Source organism: Myotis davidii, unplaced genomic scaffold (genome assembly GCF_000327345.1).
Source record: "Myotis davidii unplaced genomic scaffold, ASM32734v1 scaffold168, whole genome shotgun sequence".
Lineage (NCBI taxonomy): Eukaryota > Metazoa > Chordata > Mammalia > Chiroptera > Vespertilionidae > Myotis > Myotis davidii.
The window spans coordinates 612113-632346 of NW_006383016.1; the positions used below are offsets into that span (position 1 = coordinate 612113).

A 20234-nucleotide genomic window follows, 5' to 3' on the forward strand; every position below is an offset into this window, starting at 1 on the left:
TCAATGAAGTGCCACGAATGTTGTCATTGTGACATCACCCCGTGCTGGCTCTTGCCAGGTGAGCTCACGCTCTTGTCCTCGCTCCCTTAACTGCAGCCACGACTATCTCTATTCTTGCCTCCAGGTCTGGGGCCTGTAATTAAGTTCCAGTGCTGTTGTCATGGAAGGTTTTTCTCTCCCATAAAAGAATTCACAGTCAGAGGCCATTTGTCATGCGTCAGTGGAGCAACTATAATTACCTTGGTCTTGGAGGCACGTTTTCCAAACCACTAAAGCACACTGTTAGGAGGCCTTGGTCCAGGGACCAGGCACAAGTATTTTTAATACGTTGAAACAAATCTTTCCTGCCTCCAACACCACCCTACCAACATGCACATTTGCCCCAAATTCACACAAAAATTTTCAAAAAATCTAGTTTACTCTTGGTTAGCCTGACACTTAAAAAAAAAATCCTGGAATAGGTTTTCCAGACCATTTGGTTCACCTTCCTCATTTTGGCAAATAAGGAAAAGAAAATGCAGCCGATGAAGCAGCTTTCTCAAGGTCATAAAACAAGAGTAGGGAGCCCCGCCTTCCGGGCCTCCGACACATCAGTCATCCTTGCTAGGCAGGCCACCCTCATTTACATATATTGAAATCAGAAAAAAATATATGATAGATTTGTTACTCCAACTCTTGTGAAGTTTAAAAGAAAAAATAAAATAAAATGGAGAAAGCAAAAGAGAATTAATAGCACAGAAAATTGACATTGAGTCAAATGAACAGCCTCCCATCTGTGCTTATACCCCCATCTAATGGTTAAATTCCGGGAGGTGCAAGGCACTGGAAGTCCTAACAACATCAGGCCTGATGCTACCGGAAAAGGCATTATTTTGTTAAAAATTTGAGAGAAATGGGTAAAATGCAGAAGGAAGGAAGAGGAGGTGGAATAAAGTTCCATGTTTTAAGAAAAAAAAGATAATTAAATCCAAAAGACAGTTATACATCTTTTTAAAGAAATAATGAATGATAGAGGTTCAAAAGGCCTAGGAAAGATATTGTTAAAAAATATTGACCAATATGCATCCAAACTTTAAAAAATATGCAAACTCTTTGACTCAGCAATTCTACTCATGGGAATTCAACCTGAGGTTATAAGGGAACATATAAACAGAGATGAGCAACGAACAAGCTGTTCATTACTGTTCTGTGTATAACACTAGTTAGATAAGCGATCATATACTATAGCCATGAAAATGATGGTGTGGATCAGAGCTGTGTGGTTGAGAGCATGGCCTCCAGGGCTGGACTATCTAGGACCTAGTTCTGTCACTCACGAGCTGTGTGACCTCAGCAAGTGATCTCATCTCTCCATGACAGTGTTTTTTACCTAAAACTGAGATTTATAACACTACCCAACATATAGCATGTTGTGAGGAGAGGATGGGTTAATATATATTTAATAGTCTGGTGTCTGGCATGTAGTAAACTCTGCTACTTATCAATATGTGATGGCACAGAAAAATATTCATGCTATATTAAATATTAAACAAATCAGGTCACAAAATAACTGATTACATATAATGCCATTTTAAAGAAAAGGTAAATAGCTATATACATAGAAATGAACTACGGGGCCATAAACCCCATTATTAACAGTTGCTATGTATACCTGACAGTGAAAATAAAAGAGTTCAAATGTTTTTCCTCTTTGTTCACCTGCATTTTAAAATTTTCTGTTCATATTGTTTGTATAAAAATTAAAATGAATGAGAAAGAGGTTAATGGGAGTGCTAGGTAGTTTTATTTTTAATGTGCTGTCTAAATAAATTAGCGCCTTAACAATAAAAGATAAAAATGCCCAACAAAATAACTCTCATGTAACACATGCAGTCCGTACAGCGTTAGTGCAAGAAGAGCCAGGGAAGACAAGAAGAGACGGGGTGGTTTCTGGAGCAAAATGCCATGCGTGGCTCCCTCGGCCCCTCTTGATAATTCTGTGATATAAATGTTAAAGAGAGACTCTAAGCAGGCTGGGAGCAGGATCTCCTCTCATCAAAGAGGGGGGAAAGGGAAGAAAGACAGAGGTGCTTAGAAAATGATCAAAGCATTATAAAAATGGGTAACAAAACCACTCACATTAAATCATCCATAAAGAATCTGAACATAGAAAACAAAAGTAAAAGTTAAGTTTAGTTCAGGTGAAAACTTGGAAGCAATCCTGAGCAAACCCTATGTGCTAAAGTGCCAACCCTGAGCAGACAGAGCTACTGTTCCGAACTGTGGGGGAGGATGGAGACTTCTGGGGTCAGGACGTGGCAAAGCTCTCTAGCGTCTGAGCCCCAGAGAGAGGACAGAAGGGGCAATAGTGAGCACGTGTCCCACAGAGCATGACAAAGACCAAGAGCATGACAGAAATATCTGTTTCTTTTTAACTAAGCATAAAAGATGAGAAACAGAGAAAGCCCAACTAAAAAATGTATGCCTTAGGAAGTCCCCAACCTCAGAAAAAAAAAAGTACCTTTAATAGATTTGCGTGAATCCTTTCAGATTTTGTTCTATTAATGGCTAGAAAAAAAATCTGCTAAAATGGCCTCATAATCATATAACTGTCCTGTAATTTGCTTTTGAACTGAATGATATTTCTCTGGCATCTTTCCCCGTGAGTACACATAGGCCTGTGTTGTTGTGTTAAACTGTGGCTTGGTCTTCCCTTGTATAAATACACCAAAATGGATTTAATTCATTTATGTAATAATTTCCAACAGAGAGACATTTAGGCAATTTTCAATTTCTGAGAATAATGCTTCAATGATACGTTACATGTGTCATATAGATTATGGGAAGCTGAGTTGCTGCGTGAACCGTCTGTGTATTTTTTATTTTAAAAGCTATTGTTAAAATGGCCTTCAAAAACATGTATCAACTGAGCCGCTCAACAATGTGGAAGCATGCCTGCCCCCGCCCCCCCGCCCCCTAACTCTGGCTATTATAAAAATACAGTTTAATTTCTGATGGCTTTAAGATCGACTAGCAAATGCACCGATAGACTAAGTATGTGCCTGCAGAGTGGGAGATGCACGCGCAGAGGCTCCTGGGAGTGCACGTGGAAACACGTGGCCTTGGAGGAAGGTGAAAGCCCTCAGTCCCTGCAGTTATAGCGGTTGCAGCCGGAGGCTCTGTGCCTCCAGACATTTCCAGCTCCAGAAATATGTCGATTTGCTGGAACCACCTGAGGGACAAGTGCGAAGGAATTTGGGGACTGATTAATGAAGCAAAATTAGAGAACGCGCTGTGCCACACTTGGGTAAGTGGCATCCAGACAGGAAATGCCTGTCAACATTAAGGGGAGCCGGATTCCTCCGCCTGGCTCAGCGGAGTATGACTAGATGAACGGAAAAGTACGCCAGAGCTTTGGTAACTGAGACGAGTGAAAGATTCACCGACTTAGAGAATGATCTACCAGGGAAGCTGGCGATGCCCCATCTTGAAGGATATTCCAAACAAAGCTGCATGGACCGCTCCAGAGGGATCATTTGGGAAACAGGCGCAAGGGCTGGGTCCCACCTATGCCATCCCTTCTCCAGGAGAGCCCGGTCTCTGCTGTCACTTTTGATTTATTGATGCACATATTTGCAAATGGGCTGCAGTTCGTGGTCTCTTTCCAGGGCAGTTGGGTGGAAAGAGGTTTTCAATCAGGCAAGGGACAGCCTCACAAAGAGGAGATGACAGTTCAGGATATGTCGGCTGATTATGGGCTCATTGGGTTGGAATCCAAATGGAAGTGAGGAACCACAGCACGAGTAGCATGTTACATTCATGCATGTGCTGCAACGTGTCCTCGACACACACATAAGCCCCAGCTTGGGTCTTCGGAAGCATGGGAGGGTTCAGAGCTTGCAGCCTGTGGCTACGGTCTTGCCAGGCCATTCCAGGCAAAGGGTGCCCCGCTGGAGGGTGAGATGATCTGGAGATCGTCCTAACTGCGATGTTAAAGCTGTTACAGAGCGTTCTGGCCGTCACACTGGCTAAGGAATACAGAAATGTATTCCAATGCTTGTCACCTCCACAGGTTCCCTCAAGCCCCCTGAGAAATTAGACCTCCATGCGTTTTCTTTGGAAACTGCTGCTTGAGCGAGGAATGGAGGCCTGAAGTGCACCTGACTGGGCTCTTGTATCAGGGATTTCTGTACCAGGGATTTCTGTAACCGATCTAGTCTTCCATGCAGAGACTAGTTAATAAGACACATTCCAGGAACTATGGACCAGGCTGAGCAGAGATTTTTCTGAAGGCAATGAAGCCGTTAAGGGCTTGGGCTGGGGTTTATGGTCACTAGAGGGCACTGGGGCCACATGGCATTTCTGTTCTGAGTCACTTATTCCATATGCAGAGGCATGACGAGGTATTTATTGAATAAACACAAGGAGCCAGGCCCTGGAAACACCTGTGAGCAAGGTAGGTAAGCTTGCTCCTCGGCCACCTCTCCCTGTCACCTCATTTGTCTCTCCTCCTGCCCATTCTACCTCAACCACCCTGGCCTTTCTTTGGATCCTTGAATACATCCTGATCAGCCTTAGAGATCTTGTGGTCTCTTCCCCCCGATTTCTACATGGCCAGCTGGATTGTCATCTGGATCTCAGCGTCAGTGTGCTGGCTGCTCAGAGACACTTCCGGGACCATCCACCATAAGCTGTCTCCCCAATAGCCTCTCTACCGCTTTGCAGAGCTTTTGCACTCTCTGAACTTACAAATATACTGTGCTTGTATATTTGTTTATATTTTGTCTCCCCAGGCTAGACAAAGAGCACTGTGACTGCAACAACCTCATCTATCTTTTTTATCCCTGATATCTGGGTCTCCCCTAGATTACTGAGTACCTTTTATGAGTTAGGAAAAGGCAACCCTTTCAGGCAGGTGCACAGGTTGGCAAGTGGACAGCACTTGTGTGTGAAGAAGATACTTCCTTTGGGAGATAGAGCCTGGAGCCAGAGCATATGGCCTGGGGAGAGAAATCCAGGCTAGGTCCTACCCCCACTCATCCCCCCAGCTGGGCACAAACAGTGCAACTGGAGTGACCCCATCCATTTTATTCTATTCTATTTTATAATAGGTGCTCAACAAAGAGTGGACTATTGAAAGATAGATCTCGTTCCCTGAATTAAAAATTGCATTCTATTGAGGGATATAAACAAGTAAGGAGGCAATGGGATAGCAAGAGGGTGTAGAAGAGGAGGGTTGATGACAGAACTTCTCGAAGTTTGGATAGCTGAGTGGGGTCTGGGGCAGTTAGACCCTTCCCATGTCTTAGTCGGTTACCTCTAGCCTTGAGCAGCCTTGTCCAAAGCTCCTTTAAAAGCGATTTCAGAGAAGTGGAGTCTAACAGCAAGGCTTGTGGTCCCCAAAGTCTGAAAAGCATAAGCAACTTCCAGTACATTGCACATGAAGCCTAGTCAAAGAGGTACTTTCTCACTCAGATGTCACTACAGCAGCCACTGGCAAGAGTGCTTTTGTGGGCAAATGGGCTCATGGAGCATGACTCACGGACCAACAGGTGGCACGTCAGAACTAACAGCAAGATAAAACATGGCCCTGAGAACTGGAAGGGTTTCAGCCTGCTGGCTTCAATAAAGAGACGTGTGTGTGTGTGTGTGTGTGTGTGTGTGTGTAGGTTTCAGAGTAGCTAGGAAGCAGGGGAAGATAATTAAGGGCTTACTTTTGTTCTAGAAGGAAAGGGAACTCTAAGCAAGGAGGAGGCAGCATCCAGTTGTATTTTACAAAGAGCACTCCAACTGCTGTGTAAAACTGGATTGGAGAAAGAGAAAACTGGAGGGAGGGAACATGGGGAGGGGTGCCAACCGGGGAGCTGGGCAGTAACCTAGGCAGGTGATACTAGTGATCTGAACTCAAATGGAGGCAGCGGAGAGGGAGAAAATGGGAGGAATTTGGAAGATGCTGAGAAGATAGAATTTGCAGGACTTGGTGACGAATTGAGGACGAACAGAGAAGGATAGGAGGTAAAATGACATATGGCTTGGATAGAAGAAGACGAATGGTTTTTGGCATCAGCAACTAGATGGATAGTGATGCTATCCACAGAAATAGGACAGACCAGAGGAGAAGCAGGTTTGGCAGATGGTGATGTGGTTGGCTTTTCCCTGTTGGAAAGGAAGGTCTATGGGACGGCCAAGTGAACATACCTAAGAGGCTTAGAGTTCAGAAGAGAGATCTGGGCTGGAGATCTAGAAATGGAAGCACTAACATACAGATGGTGACTTTGCCACTAAAACAGAAGACGTGGTCCAGCATGGGTTTCAGAGTAAGAAAAGAAAGCCTTTGACAGAATTCCCAAGAAACACCAACATGTAAGTGCTGAGAAGAAGAGGAGAATGAGTAGACACCAGAGCAGTAAGAGAAACCATGAGCTGGGCTGACATGAAAGGCAAGGCAGGAGAAAATTAAAAAGAGAGGAATGGGGAACTGTTCTAGAAACTGTTCAAGTGAGGTAAGCATAAGGACCCACTGCTTCAGCAACAAGGAGATTTTTGATGACTTTGCACTGGAGTGTGGGTAGAAGCCACAGCTAAGTGAGATGACGGGTACATGGAAGTGGAGCAAACAGAACTTGTGAGTCTAAACAACTCTTTGGGGAGGTGTGGCAGTGACATGGAGGCGAGTAGGAGCTCTAATTTGGACATCGTTATTCCTTGCCAAACCACTTGCCTTGCCCCTGGTTGCTTACATTCCCAGGGCTCTCTCCCTGTTTTACTGGTCCAAAGTTTCTACAAAATGCCTGTTCCTTGCAGCATGATGGATAATTTCCTTCTTTATCATTCACACATTTCCTCCAATGCTATTTGTTTAAAGACAATGCACACCTACTACTTCCATTCAGCCTAGAGCGCTGTCTCTCTTCCTCCCCACCCCCTTCACCCCATTCTCCCTTCTAGCATTTGCCTGCCTCTTTAAAAATTCTTTTCATCAGAAGAATGTCTTCCTGGTTCTCCTCCAGAAGCCTTTTGGGCATACATTTATTCATCCAACAAATATTTATCTAGAGCTTACAGCCTACTTGGCATCAAATATTGCACTAGACATGGGTGTAGATATAAAGGCAAGATGCAGAATCTAACCACAAGGAATCAGTTAGGAGAGGAAATAAAGATATCAACTCATTCATTCATTCATTCATTCATTCAACAAGCACTAATGACTGCGTGCTGAACATCCCACTCCTGCCTACCTGTGCATGCGACCAGAGTATGAAGTAGAAAGAGGCATAGTATATAGCAAGGTTAGACTGGACGGAGAGGAAAGAGATTATTTTACTCAGTTATTTCTTGATAATTATTTTTTCACTCATGTCCTTCCTGTAAAGGGGATATCTTCTTCGTTAGAGAAGACAATGTAGGTGTACCTCCAGCCAGCTCTCTACTCCTGCCACTGAGAAAAGCCCCTTTCTTCTCTTATAATATCTTTCTGTGTCTTGAGTCTACTGCAGGCATTTGTGTCTCTTTGGATATACAGGGGTTGTGGCAGGGAGAGACTACGTTCTCAAGAAAGCGGCTCATAAATCATGGTCCTGGCAATGCTGCTGCTGGCAAAGAAAGGCAGACTATTTGGCTGTACTGCATTCAGAATAAAATAGAGGGAGTCCTAGTGTAGAAATAGGAGAGAAATTCCTTTCCTACCAAATTAGAAAGGAATTTTATAGTGTCTGGTACATTACAGATATGCATTATCGCCGATATTCACAATTTTCCTGAGTTGTGTCTCCACATATTCACCTATTCATCTCTCCATCCACCCATTCACCCATACTTATCTCCACCCATCCATCAATCCATCCGTCTCCACATCCACCCATCCACCCACCAACCCACCCATCCATTCATCCATCCACCCACTGACCCATCCATTCATTTATCCATCCATCCATCCATCCACCCACCCATCCATCATTTCAGGAAATATTTACATGCCAGGAACTCTGCTACATGATAAAGGTATAGCCATGAGCAGGGAAAGCCAGGTCCCTGCTTCCAAGGTGTCTTCAGTCCAACAATGAAGGCAAATAAACATTAAACGAGTACAATAAACTAGGAAGTGTTATGATAGACAAAGTTCAGTGTGCTAAGGAAGCATACAGTGTAGGTTATGTAAGGCAAGTATTTTTATCTCCTAGAGATGAAAAAACTAAAACCCAAAGAGATGAAGTCATTTGCCTATGGTCACACAGTTAGTGGAAAAGTAGAAGTCAAGTCCAGATCTGGTTTGCTTCAGAACCAATTAATGCCCCCCCCCCACCGCCCCTCTCCCAATGGCCTCAGTCCCACAGGGGAATCCTGAGTGCAGAAGCTAAAGGGAAATGTTTAGCTCTTTCTTTTTTCTGTTTTGCTTCAGTGATATAACATGTTTTGAACATCGTAGAAATAGCACTAGCGAAATGGGAAAACTCATGACATTATTCAGTTTTCTGCCATTTTTTTAGAACAAACAAAAGATCTCACTACCTGAACTTCCCTCCCTCCCTCCCTCCTTCCTTCCTTCCTTCCCTCCTTCCCTCTCAGACTCTCTTCCTTAACTACCTTCTCCCTCCATCTGTCTGTCTCTCTCTCCATCCATCCATCCATCCATTCATCCTTGTCCTTCTTCCTCAATGTTACTATGTATGGCTGCTCTTCAACTTCATTATCAGTAGAAATATCCAGCCCATGCCTAGGCCTGGCTTATCAACCAGGTACCAGTCTGGCGACAAAGGTAGTCTAGCTCTGCGATACATATACTTAATTCTGAGGATCAGTGGTTTTAGTAAGTTCACCTAGCTAACACCCCTCCCGTCTGCCCTTGGTAATAAAGGTAACCTTTTAGTCTATGCCTGCTTTACTTGGTTTGATTTCTATTTGTTTAGAACTGCTCAGTATTGGAGGGTAGGCCCTAAACAACCCCCAATCAGAAGGCAGCCTCCATTCTCCTAATGGGAAGATCACCCCAAGAATGTTTTTGAATATGTACACCTTTAGGAATATTAATGAAATCAGAGATATCGACTCATAATATTTAATTCACTTACACATGCATATTTAAATTCCAGCATAAAATAATACACACATTTAGAGATTGTGCTTTCGTCACTTCACACACATTGAATGGAACAACTTGATTTAAATTATCTATGTGTTATCTTTCTCACTTCTGGAGTCATTTAAGACATTGTTTTCCCAAGACACATTGTACTTGCTCCTTCCTTAGCCTTTTCAGAGCAAACATGTTTAGCCTCTGAGTACCATGCTGTCACTGAACATCTTCTCCAGCCCCAGGCACGTGTTCATGTCTCAGGAGGGCAGCTGGCTTGTCACCGCCCTGCAGGTGGCCTCCACAACACAACCACCGGCTATACTGCTTCTCAGAGTGAACTTTACGTGGAATCACTACGCTGCACACCTGAAACCCACATAATATGGTATGTCAATTATCCTCCAATAAAAACGTCAATCATAGAAAAATAGCCCCAAGCAGCCAATCAAACAGTTCCAAACATGTCCTGCTCCATCGCTTACATATATGAATAAAATCAACTGTAGACACAGAGAACAAACCGAGGGCTGCCAGAGGGGAGGCGGTTACGGGGCTGGGCGGGAAAGGTGAAGGGATTAAAAAGTACAAATTGGTAGTTACAGAATCGTCACAGGGATGTAAATACAGCACAGGAAATACAGTGAATAATATTGTAATAACTCTGTATGGTACAAGGTGGGTACTAGACTTATGGGGGGATCACTGCATAAGTTACATAAATGTCTAGCCATGCTGTAAACCTAAGACTAACATAATATTGAATATCAACTATAACAAAAAAAATCAACTGTAAACTGCAAAAAAAATTAATTTAAAATTAATTAATCAAATCGTAAAGTGGCCTTTTAAAAGTCTGCTTAAAAAGTGCGGAAAGGAATGAGGTGGCTGGTCTAGAAAGGCCACAAAATGCTAAGTGTTAAAAGCAAGGTGCTGGCAGCCCAGTGTCTGCAGAGCCCAGGCTGCCTGTCCCTGGCGGGTGGCTGGGGCAGTCAGCTGACAGATCAGCAACTGCCAATCTGCCAAGGGCCAGGGTCAGGACAGGTAGGGAGACTTGGTGTCCTCTGTCCTTCTACATTATTTGAAAAAGAAAAAACTTCTAAAAGGATTGTTTACGATTACATTTCACACTTGTAATGCCTGGGTTACTTTTTGTAGCTTCCTTTTAAAAAAGGAATTGTATACAAGGGGGCAAAACAATCATTAATTAAGGTAATTCCAGGTCTGTTGTGCCTTTTCCAGAAAGTCACTAACTGAGGTTTGAAAATAAAGTAATTGAAAGAGAGACCCAACGATCTGAGAGATTTTGTAATAAAATAAAATTGAACATGATACCCTCCTTTCTGAAAGATAGTTTGGGGCATATATCGTCAGTGCAAACACATCTGTTGGCAAGTTTTCATTACTCTGTGTTCTTAGATGTTACAGGTGCAGTCACTGCATGTAAAAGGTATTACCAATCCCTTTATACAGGTGAGCACACTGAGAAATAGTGAAGGTGTCCAGAATCACCTAGTTAATAAGTAACAGGGATGAGTATTTACATCGGACCTTGTCCAACTCTGAAAAATCATGCTTTTTCCATTATAAAGCCTCCCCTCTCCCACTGAGCTCTGCTACATCATGGGCCTTCATAAACATTGTCACCAGGGATCTCCAAACAGCACCCTTTCACACAGCGGTCGCCAACCTTTCGGACCTCACGGACCACCAGTGGTGTGTGGACCACTGGTTGGCGACCGCTGCTTTCACAGATATAGAACCCGAGGGCCAAAGAGGACTATACCTTTGCTCAAAGTTGGCCAGCTCACCTGTGCCCTATAAACATAACAACATGCCATCTGGCGGAGGCTGACCTATATCACCATACATTATCACAGGGTCTCAGTACACTTGCTTCACAATGTGAAACCTGTTTGCTTAGATCCAAGATTATATTAACTCTGCCTTCATCTAGAACCAACCTAAACCTTGCCTGTTACTGTCAGTCAAGTGCATGTTGATGGGGCCCCGTCAGGTTGTCTAGCGGGGCTGCAATGGGTGCTGAGCCTCGAGGAGCCTCAAGGTTGGCTTTCCTGTGCTCTATGGTTTCTCGTCACTTGCTTTAAAAATAGCTTCTTACCGAGAAGATATTTCTAAAGATCACAAACACATGCATTAGCAACACTTCAGACATCTCACCACCCACACACCACAAAGCAACAAAAACAGCACAGGAAGCAGGAGAAACAGGGTGAAGACTCACCCTCACACCCATCCTTCTCGACCTGCAAGATGCTAATTTACAGCTCAGCATTAATCTCCGCCTTACATGTATTTATCACTTTTGTGCAGAATGCCCGAACAAACGTATGCAGGAAGGAAAGCCTTCCTGTCACGGCTGTGGCAGGGCGGTGACAGCATCAGCGGGTCTACAGTTAAAGGGTTAAGAACGAGGCACACAACAAGCGGTCCCCAGGATTCCTGAAAGAGAAAGTATTTATATTACATAACAGAGCAAGAAGAATAGCCCCCCTTCCTGTCCCCCGCTGTTATCTTAGTGTTTGCCTGTTCACAGCGCTCAGGACAGCCCTACCACGTGCCAGCCGGAGACTCCTACCCTCTCGCTGTTTGCACAGTGGTACGTTCATCTTCCTAATCGCAGCGTGTGAGAGTTCCTGCTTCCAGAATCAAAGACCGGATATTAAAACAAATCTTTCCTTAATGTTATCCCCTGGCAAAGGCTGTTTGTCCTCGTAACCTGTTTATCCATTTCCAGCAGCATCGTCATAAGGAGGAAGAGTATATTTAAACACCTGGGCCTCCATGAAAGATCATTTGTCAATTTCCTAATTGGCCCCTTTACAAATATTTACCCGCCACCCTATTTCTGAGCTCAGGTTAGGCACTGGGCACACAGAGATGAGTAAGACGTGGGCGCCCAGAGGCGGGAGCCAGGGCCCTGGCAGAGGTGAGTGGGAAGGTGACGAGGAAGTCTACACAGAGGAGATGACATTGGAGCTGGGCAGTGAAGGATGAGTAGGAGTCGGCTAGGCTCTGCGTTATGGGAAGGGAGAGGGAGGTGAAGGTTAAAGGAACAAACTGGGACACTGAGTTCACACAAGCATTTTGAGAAGGAGGGAGACCTTTTGGTTTGTACACTGAGCGCTTCAGACAAAAGTGTTTTCTCCCAGAGGCCAGCTAGTCATTCCCACCGTGAGTCTGGGCCTTGACAAAAGCCACCCTTGCCTGCCTATAACGCACAGACATCAGAGGGACAGGCCGACTCTGAATGCAGGGCGGCTGTGATTTGTCAAGGGTGTCAGGGGCGAGCAGAGGGTCACGGGGGAGTTCTTCAAGGGCAGCCTGCCTCCTCAGCTTCTCTTCTAGGCAGGAGCCACACCATGGCTACCCCCAGTGAGCATTCTCTGGCTTTCAGTGCAATGAAAGCAGGGGGTGAGTTCCAGAGAAAGCCTCTCCAGTGGCCCCACGCCCCAATACTCCCCTGTAGCGTTCTTCTCTTCAGCACCGCTCAAAGCAGAGCTTTATACACACCAGGTGCTCCAAAAATGCTCGCTTGAGTGGCCACTATCAAAGTAGAAGAAAGAAATCAGATTCTCCTTAAGAATACATTCCAGCACTGTATTTTCAGTTCAAGGTTCAAGCGAGAGGAATCAGCCACAGCGATCGAGAGGTCCACGTGACCAGTCACAGGCTGGCCGGTGGGAGGAAAGGGGGAAGAACAACGGAGCACAGCGGAGGTCTCCTCCCCAGCCAGGATCTGCAGAGCGCCATACCTGACATACCTACACTCTGATCCAGACCACTCACTAGTGCGCCTACAATTTGGCTGTCAGCACTCAAAGACTGGAAAAGAGGAAAGCAGCCAGAAACGACTAGACTTGGGGCCCTGAAATAACACAGGTCCTTTATCTCCAGTGTCTGGGTAGAGCACTTAGGGGCTTCCCACGTCCAAGGCGGCGAGTCCTCTGGCAGGAAGCGAGTGCTCCTCTGGGCACCAACAGACCACAGATACCGAACCAGTCGCTGGGTCAAGAGGCTCAGCCTTCAGCAAGAGCTGTTTGTAGGGCTTCCATATGCAACCTGTGGCTTCTTTAGAACTGGTTCTATGTTCAGAATTCAATTCATCTGTTACATGGTGATAGGCTCTCCTCACCCACCCACCACAGAGACCGAGAAGGCTGGAGTGGCTCCTTTGTTCCGCTCCTGTGAGTACACTGTACTGAATAGATGGTTCTGGAAAGCAGGCACACTCTGACTGGACCACCACTGAGAACTTTCCTGCGGAATTTTATATGCCTTTCTAAACGTGTTTTATTTTATATCACCAACTGTTTTCAAAGCTGTTACACTCATGTATGGTAAAGGTATCTACTGATTAAGATAACTTATTTCAGTCATAGTAAATGACCCAAGGTATCAATGCTGATTTGGAGATCATATAGCCAATATGGACATAGTTATCCCCACACAGGCTTCCTGTATCCACCTACTGGGCTATTTCCACACTGGACTTTCTCATTCCACTCTAGCCCTTTGACCCTAATCTTTACACTTAGGGGACAGTTACATGACAAACCCGCAATCTGATGGACATTCTCTAAAACCAGTTATTTCCAAATAGAATTATAAGAAGAATGTTTCTAATTCCTCACCATGGGAGTTTTGTGGTGGCAAATTGCTACAACTCGATCCGTCAAAATTTTGTACATTCGTCTTATGCGGTGAAATAGTGACGATGAGATGGAATACATTTATCATATGGCTTTTTCAATGGGTTTTAATTCTTCCGTATAGCAGGGTAGTCAAATCTACTGATCATCAAAAACCAGGCAATCTTCCAAATATCAAGGACTGCCATCCCCATAGTGCAGTGTGTCTGTTGTTTTTATCTAGTCCTATCTCCCCAGCTCGCACATTCATCTCATGCCTGATTCTTATCCATGGTTGCTGAAAATCCAGAGGTCGCTGCTCTCAAGGGCCTATCTCTGCAGCTGCTGGCTCATGGATGGGTCTGGGATGGAGCAGGGGCATAAATTGAAAAACCAGAAAGAAGTCTAGAGCTAGAGAAGAAATCAGTCAGGGAAATGCTAGTGGTAGAAATAGAACATGCTCAGTATAAACGGTGCCAGGACTTCATGAGTTTAGAGCAGAATTCTGCCCTTAGTTCCTAAGTAGGCTGCTGCCATCATGCTCATCCAACTTGTTTCCACTTTTGATTTTAAAAAGTACACAAATATCATGGAAACCCAGCCAACGTAGAAGACGCCAGTCTTCTTTAGATTCTTGGATGGCATCTTTGCTTCTCAAGAGACCTCAATTTCTTCTTGATCTGCTCTTAGCTGCTTGGATCTCTTCCACTCACTGTGTCATCTCTTCTCCCAAGAATGGTCATTTTGCAAAATCAGATTCTGAGCAGGACCGTGTAACTCCTTCAGCAGCAGTCCCAGCATGAAGCCATGGAGGCGCAGGGAAGAGGGGTCGGGCCCTGGTGTGGGATGGCAGTGGAGAATGTGGACACAGAACCAGGGTGTGCCGCCTGGCCTGCTGTTGCTCTGAGTACCCGGCCAACCCCTGACCTGAGAGAAACAGTACACACCCTTCTTTAGTTACTTTCTCTGCTTCCTATTTCCCCTACTGCCATCAGAGACATAAGCAACACCCCCACTCAGCTCTAAGAAGGGAGGGGAGAGGGGGCGCTTCTCAGCCCAGTGTGGCCCATGCTCCCTTTTAATAAACACAAAAACTCATGCCTTATCCTCACCCACATTCTGACCCTGGTGCAGAAGGAAGGCCATCTCCGGGGATAGGACCACAGCCAAGATGGAGCCTTCCTCTCTGTAAGATGGATTAGCAGTTAGCAGCTCTATTTCCTGAGTGCTGATTATGTCCCAGGCCAAGAACTTCATAGTTAGAATTTCATTTCAGCCCCTCCAAAACCCCCACAGGGTAGGTATGATCATTGTCCTTACTTTAAAAAATACAAATGGAGCCTCAGGGAGAAATTTGCCCCAGACAGCCCAGCTGGTAAGAGGCCACTCGGGGGTCACACCTGGATAGTTCCACTCCAGTACAAGGAGGGTTCCTAACCACTACTCCCAGTGGATGTTTATTTTCTCCTCTTATGGATGTAAATCATATTGTACTATCCATAATATTCAAATCATACAAGCCGACTCGCCACCCCAATTCTCATTTCTTAGGGGGACCCCCCGGCCAGTCCATTGAACAATCACGGTGTTGGTAACCCCTATTTTGAAGGGAAGAACTGACTCTGACATTCTGATAGGAGTACTCTCTGCTTCTCCCAGGGGGACCCTCAGTGCATGTGTGAGGAAGTTAACTTATACAGACTACACTACTTATACTCCTTTGCATCTGGCTTCCAACTGGGTCCAGTCAACCAGAGGTGTGGGCAGGATATGAGGAGGCAGCGGATGGGACCCTCCATTGTCCCATGAATACCACTGTCCCAGCTTTTGTCCTGGGCTCTAATTGTCCCCAGACTCCAGTAACAGTTTCCTCCTGTTGCCCCTTCAGGCCCAGGAGTGGTCCTAGCTTCCCACCTTGGGCAATCCCTGGGTGCTCCAGAATCTCCTCGTTCTGCTGGCCTCTCTACACCTCTGGAAATAAATCCCTTCATTACTTCTTTTCAACATCCCAGCTGAGTGTCCCTTCTCTCCCTGTCAGGACCCTGCCCAAAATCCTTTAGCATCCCCCAGGCTATAGAAGAAGGCTAAAACACCCTGAAACAAGACCTGAACAAGGCTAAGGTCATTTATTTCTGTAGAGACTTTTAACTCGCTTTTTATAAACTGGAGCCAAAAATGTTGCCCAAAGGAGAGGAGGGAGCTTGGGTATCTTCCCACAGTTTCCATAGCTCTGCCTCTGATCCCCATGGCGATGAAGAGAGGAGTTCATGCCCACAATCCAAAACAGCAAATTCCCTTCCAACGCTTCAGTGTTGGTGGGTTAAATTTAGAGTAAGAATAAACATTTATGCTTGCTATGCCCTGCATCATTTCACATCTGTAACAAACTTCCATCGCTCCACCATATACCCCTCTCAACTGACTCAGTGTAAGGAAGCTCTCATCTGAGCCCTTGGTTTTCCTAAAAATAAAAACTATATCATCGACACTCGCCCCCTTACTCTTTGGTGATGTATTTTGAGCACAGCAAGGCCTCATATTTTATTGGGCTATTTTTCTTTTCTTCATATAATATGTGTGCCACAAACCTACAATTATGGGGTTTCTAAGAATTTAAATGATACACCCTAGATACTAAATTGATTCCTTCATCTTTCATACACATGCAAACACAACAACCAAGAACATGAGTTTGTCCCTTGAAAGTCAATCTGTGACCATGATTAAATTCCAAAACCAAGTTTCAGAAAGGTCATCTTCCTTAACCCTGTATTACGTAGAATAAATGCATAAATATACATCCGAGAGGGGTCCCTCTCTTTCTGATGTTCTCCAATTGTGGGAGGGTTTCAAAGGGGTAACAATTCCCAATTTCACTCACACAGCCAATCTGGCCTGGGCACTGGGATAAAGACCATTCATTCCAGTAACACAGGCTCAAATCAGGCATTTTAAGTGTAATACCCAGGTCATCTCATATCTCAAGAGCCCAGAACTGCAGTATTTGACTAAAGGCCATTGTGCTGAATGAGGTCAGGGTCATTTCAGAATAGAGACTGGCACGCATACTAATTTCAAGATGACTTTATGATATTCAAGGAGAATGAGTTGGAACCTACTGTTTTAATAAGAAATGGGTTAGATCATGAAATGTGATCACATACATACAATCTGTTACAACTGCCTGACCAGCTACTAAGAAATAAAGAAATAGAGAAGATGATGCTTACCTTCAAGGAGTTGAAGTCTGGTCAGGTGAGGGCATAGAAAGAGAATGAAAGTAGATGCCGAAAGGTGAGAAATGAGTAGTCTAGACAGTGAAAGCTCAGGGAGTTCAAAAAAGAAAAGAACGGCAATAAACTGCCATCCAGATCCCTGAAAACAAATGCTTCTTATCTGAAAAGCAACAGTTCCTGTTTTAAAATTACAAGAGGAAACTTTAAATTGCCTAATTCAATCAAACGCCATGTTTTCTTTACTACAGAGGTTTGCCGACTAAACATTATAATACTAAACATGCTTTAGAATCATCCAAACAATGATTAAATGCACTTATTTCCTGATAAGCTTCTGCAGATTAAATACGCTGTACATTAATTATTACCGAGCTGGCAGGAAGCACACACCATGCGGGCATAGCTGGCTTTCAGAGAAAGGAGGTGGGTGAAATTATGTTCTCTTTCCTCACCGCACAGCTATTGATCTTCTTAAAGCCCTTTCAGAATGTTGAAAACGAATAATTTACGCTTAATAAGAAAAGACAAGCCCAGGGAAGATAGGTAATCAGAAAAAATGAGAAAATATCTCTGGCCGGACCCTTTTCGATTATGAGGGGCAGGCTGGCCATTTTTCTTGCCTTATCTGAAGGCTTAAGTGCCAGCGTGGGAGATAAGGAGTTAACTCTTCCTTTCGGCTTGCTGACAGCCCTCACAGTTAGTTGGCTGGACTTGCCACTATTTCATCTCATTGTGGTGCGTAGCAAATGGCCATCAGGCTGTGATGGCAGCAGAAGGCATTCTTGGGTTCCACCAGCGCTTTTCAAGGAGAGGGAGGGGCCCAGTCTCTCTCCTCTCTTTTCCCCCTTCCAGGGAATTACTCTTCCAATTCATTTTGACTTATTTGGACTTGCAAAGGAAACACTCGGGTCTGCAATGAATAACCCCAAGCAGCTGTGAAGTTAGACCAGCTTCTAAAAAGACTCCGCCCTGGAGCTCCTATGCACACACACGGCTTCCCAGGTAATTCACGATGAAAGGATGGTGCCCCCAGTGATGATTTAGCACCATCAGCACCATTTCTGCCTCCCAAAGAATTTAGACCTCTTTCCTCAGAAATGACAGCAGCTGCTCGCTTTATTGCAAAACTTTTCTTCCCATGAGCAGAGGGCAGAATGTCTTTCTTATTTCCAATGAGGAAAACATGTCTGGACTTGTTATTTTAGGCTATGGTAAGGTTTGACCCCCAGCATAAGGCACTCGGAGAAACAATCTTGTTTACTCGAAACTCCGTTTATAGATGAGGGAGTTGATTCAGGGTCTGAACGATCCCTTTTCTGCTCTTCTTTTTATTTATTTTTTAAATTCGGTAATAGCGTATAATTTAAAATGCCAGGAAATGGCAATAAAAGGGTGGAGGTTTTCCCCCTTTCCAGTTATTATGCTCTAATAGTAAAGTTATAATATACAAAATGAAAGCTACAGTTAGCATTTTAATTTTTTTCCTTCAGACCACACTGTTGGCATAAAAGCCTCTTTTATACACATCTCTTTGCTTATATACCCACATGTGTATCCCCCACAGAAATTCAGCCCTTGTCAAACTCCCCAAAGAAATGCTTTTCCTGGGTCTCCATCTGGGTCTTTTTGGCTGTTCATCTGCTTAAGATTAAGGGGGAAGAAGAAACTTCACTCCAGAGTAAAACAAACTAGCCTGTAGCCTTGTAAATCTAATCTAAAATGACTGTATACTCAGGACAAGCAGTCTTGCCTAAAAAAGGAAGCATTTGCTTAAGCTGAATAAAGAATGACCACACAGAACATATTATTCAGACTTCTAGGGTCCCGAATAGGGAAAGGAGGGTTACTGTCAGAAAGATGAGCAGAAGCAAAAATTTTGCACAAAGTGAACCGCCTCAGCTTGGAGTCTCAGAGAACCAGCATTACCATAGGCATTTCTGTGATTATGGGGTCTCTCTCTCTCTCTCTCTCCCTCCCTCCCTCCCTCCTATCCTCCCTCCCTTCTTTCTGCTCAAAATTTCTGTAGAATCCTTGTCTGACAGTCAATGAAGTATTATGCTTTAGAGAGTTCATTTTCTCAGATGGGCCTGATTTTTCATTTTGTTTTTCTTACCCACTTTCTCAGGAAGGTTGAAGGAAGCACATACCTATACTCAATTTTGGGCTAAAGAACGAATAAAAAATAAGTGCAAATATCAAACTGTTAAATGAACTCTAAGCTTTACATTTCAGGGAAGAAATGTTAAATGTGTCAGGTTGTAGGTGGCATTTGAGGTCATAAACTGGTTACTAATATGCAGTATTTATATGGCGCTCTGGGTTCCAGGGCCGCACAACCTCTAATTATGCCTTTCTCTGGACGTCCCAGTTAGTCAGCAAGGCATCATTAACCACATTTTATAGGCAAAGAATCAAGAGTTAAGGGATGAGCCTCAGGTTACAGACTAAACAGAAGGTAGAAAAGGAATCTGATAGTCTCTTAGTTGAAGCAAACATCTTGTCTAGCCTCATCTTAAAAATATCAAACAGGGACATATTGATGTAAATTGAGAACTTTTATTCCAACAGCGAGAACACCAGGAACTTCTCTGTTCTTCAGAGGCAAAACCAAAATCACTGAAAGCCGTGGTTCTCAAACATTAGGATGCATCAGAATTCCCTGGAGGGCTCATTCACACACACACACACACACACACTTCTGAGCCTCCCCTCTGGCTTTTCAGATTTAGAGGTCTGGGATGGGGCCTAAGAATTTGTATTTCTGAAAAGTTCTTGCGTGGTGCTGATGCTGGTGGTCTGGGGAACTCACAGCTATGGACTTAATCTTCTACCTTGGACCACAACAGCTCCAACCCCCACCCTGGTATTATCTTCGGATTGACACACCCCTCCTGTTGGCCTGGCTCTTCAGCTTCTCACTCAGTATGTCCCATAGACAGAAACAAGGCCAAGTCACCAGAGATTAAAAGCCTTGGTTTTAATATATATCCAATTACCTTTAATCAGCTCAAGTCTTAGTCCCTCCACTAATGCATCTGCAAAATGAGACAAAATAATATCTACTCCATAGGTTTAATTTAAGGGTTAATTGAGGTAACCCACTAAAGCACTGAATGCCTGGCATGGAAAAAGAGCTCATTAACAATGATCATTATTATCATTACATATTTATGCAACAAGCATTTGTTGAACATCTACTACTTTAGACTCCACGAAGGGTAATGAAGATAAAATGGCAAGTCCTGATCCCTGCTCTCAAGGAGCTTTAATATCACATTTTTTTAACTAGATGGG

The 20234-nt window shown here is 44.2% G+C and overlaps 1 protein-coding gene across 1 annotated transcript in view; it reads right to left on the reverse strand.

Moving 5' to 3' along the window:
* CHN2 (chimerin 2) overlaps positions 1–17348 on the reverse strand; it is a 114717-nt gene extending 97369 nt beyond the window's left edge. The window contains exon 1 of the mRNA XM_006778972.2: positions 17309–17348. Within this exon, the coding sequence (XP_006779035.2) occupies positions 17309–17333 (25 nt within the window). The 5' untranslated portion in view covers positions 17334–17348. The remainder of the gene's footprint in view (positions 1–17308) is intronic.
* Positions 17349–20234: the final 2886 nt, after the last annotated feature.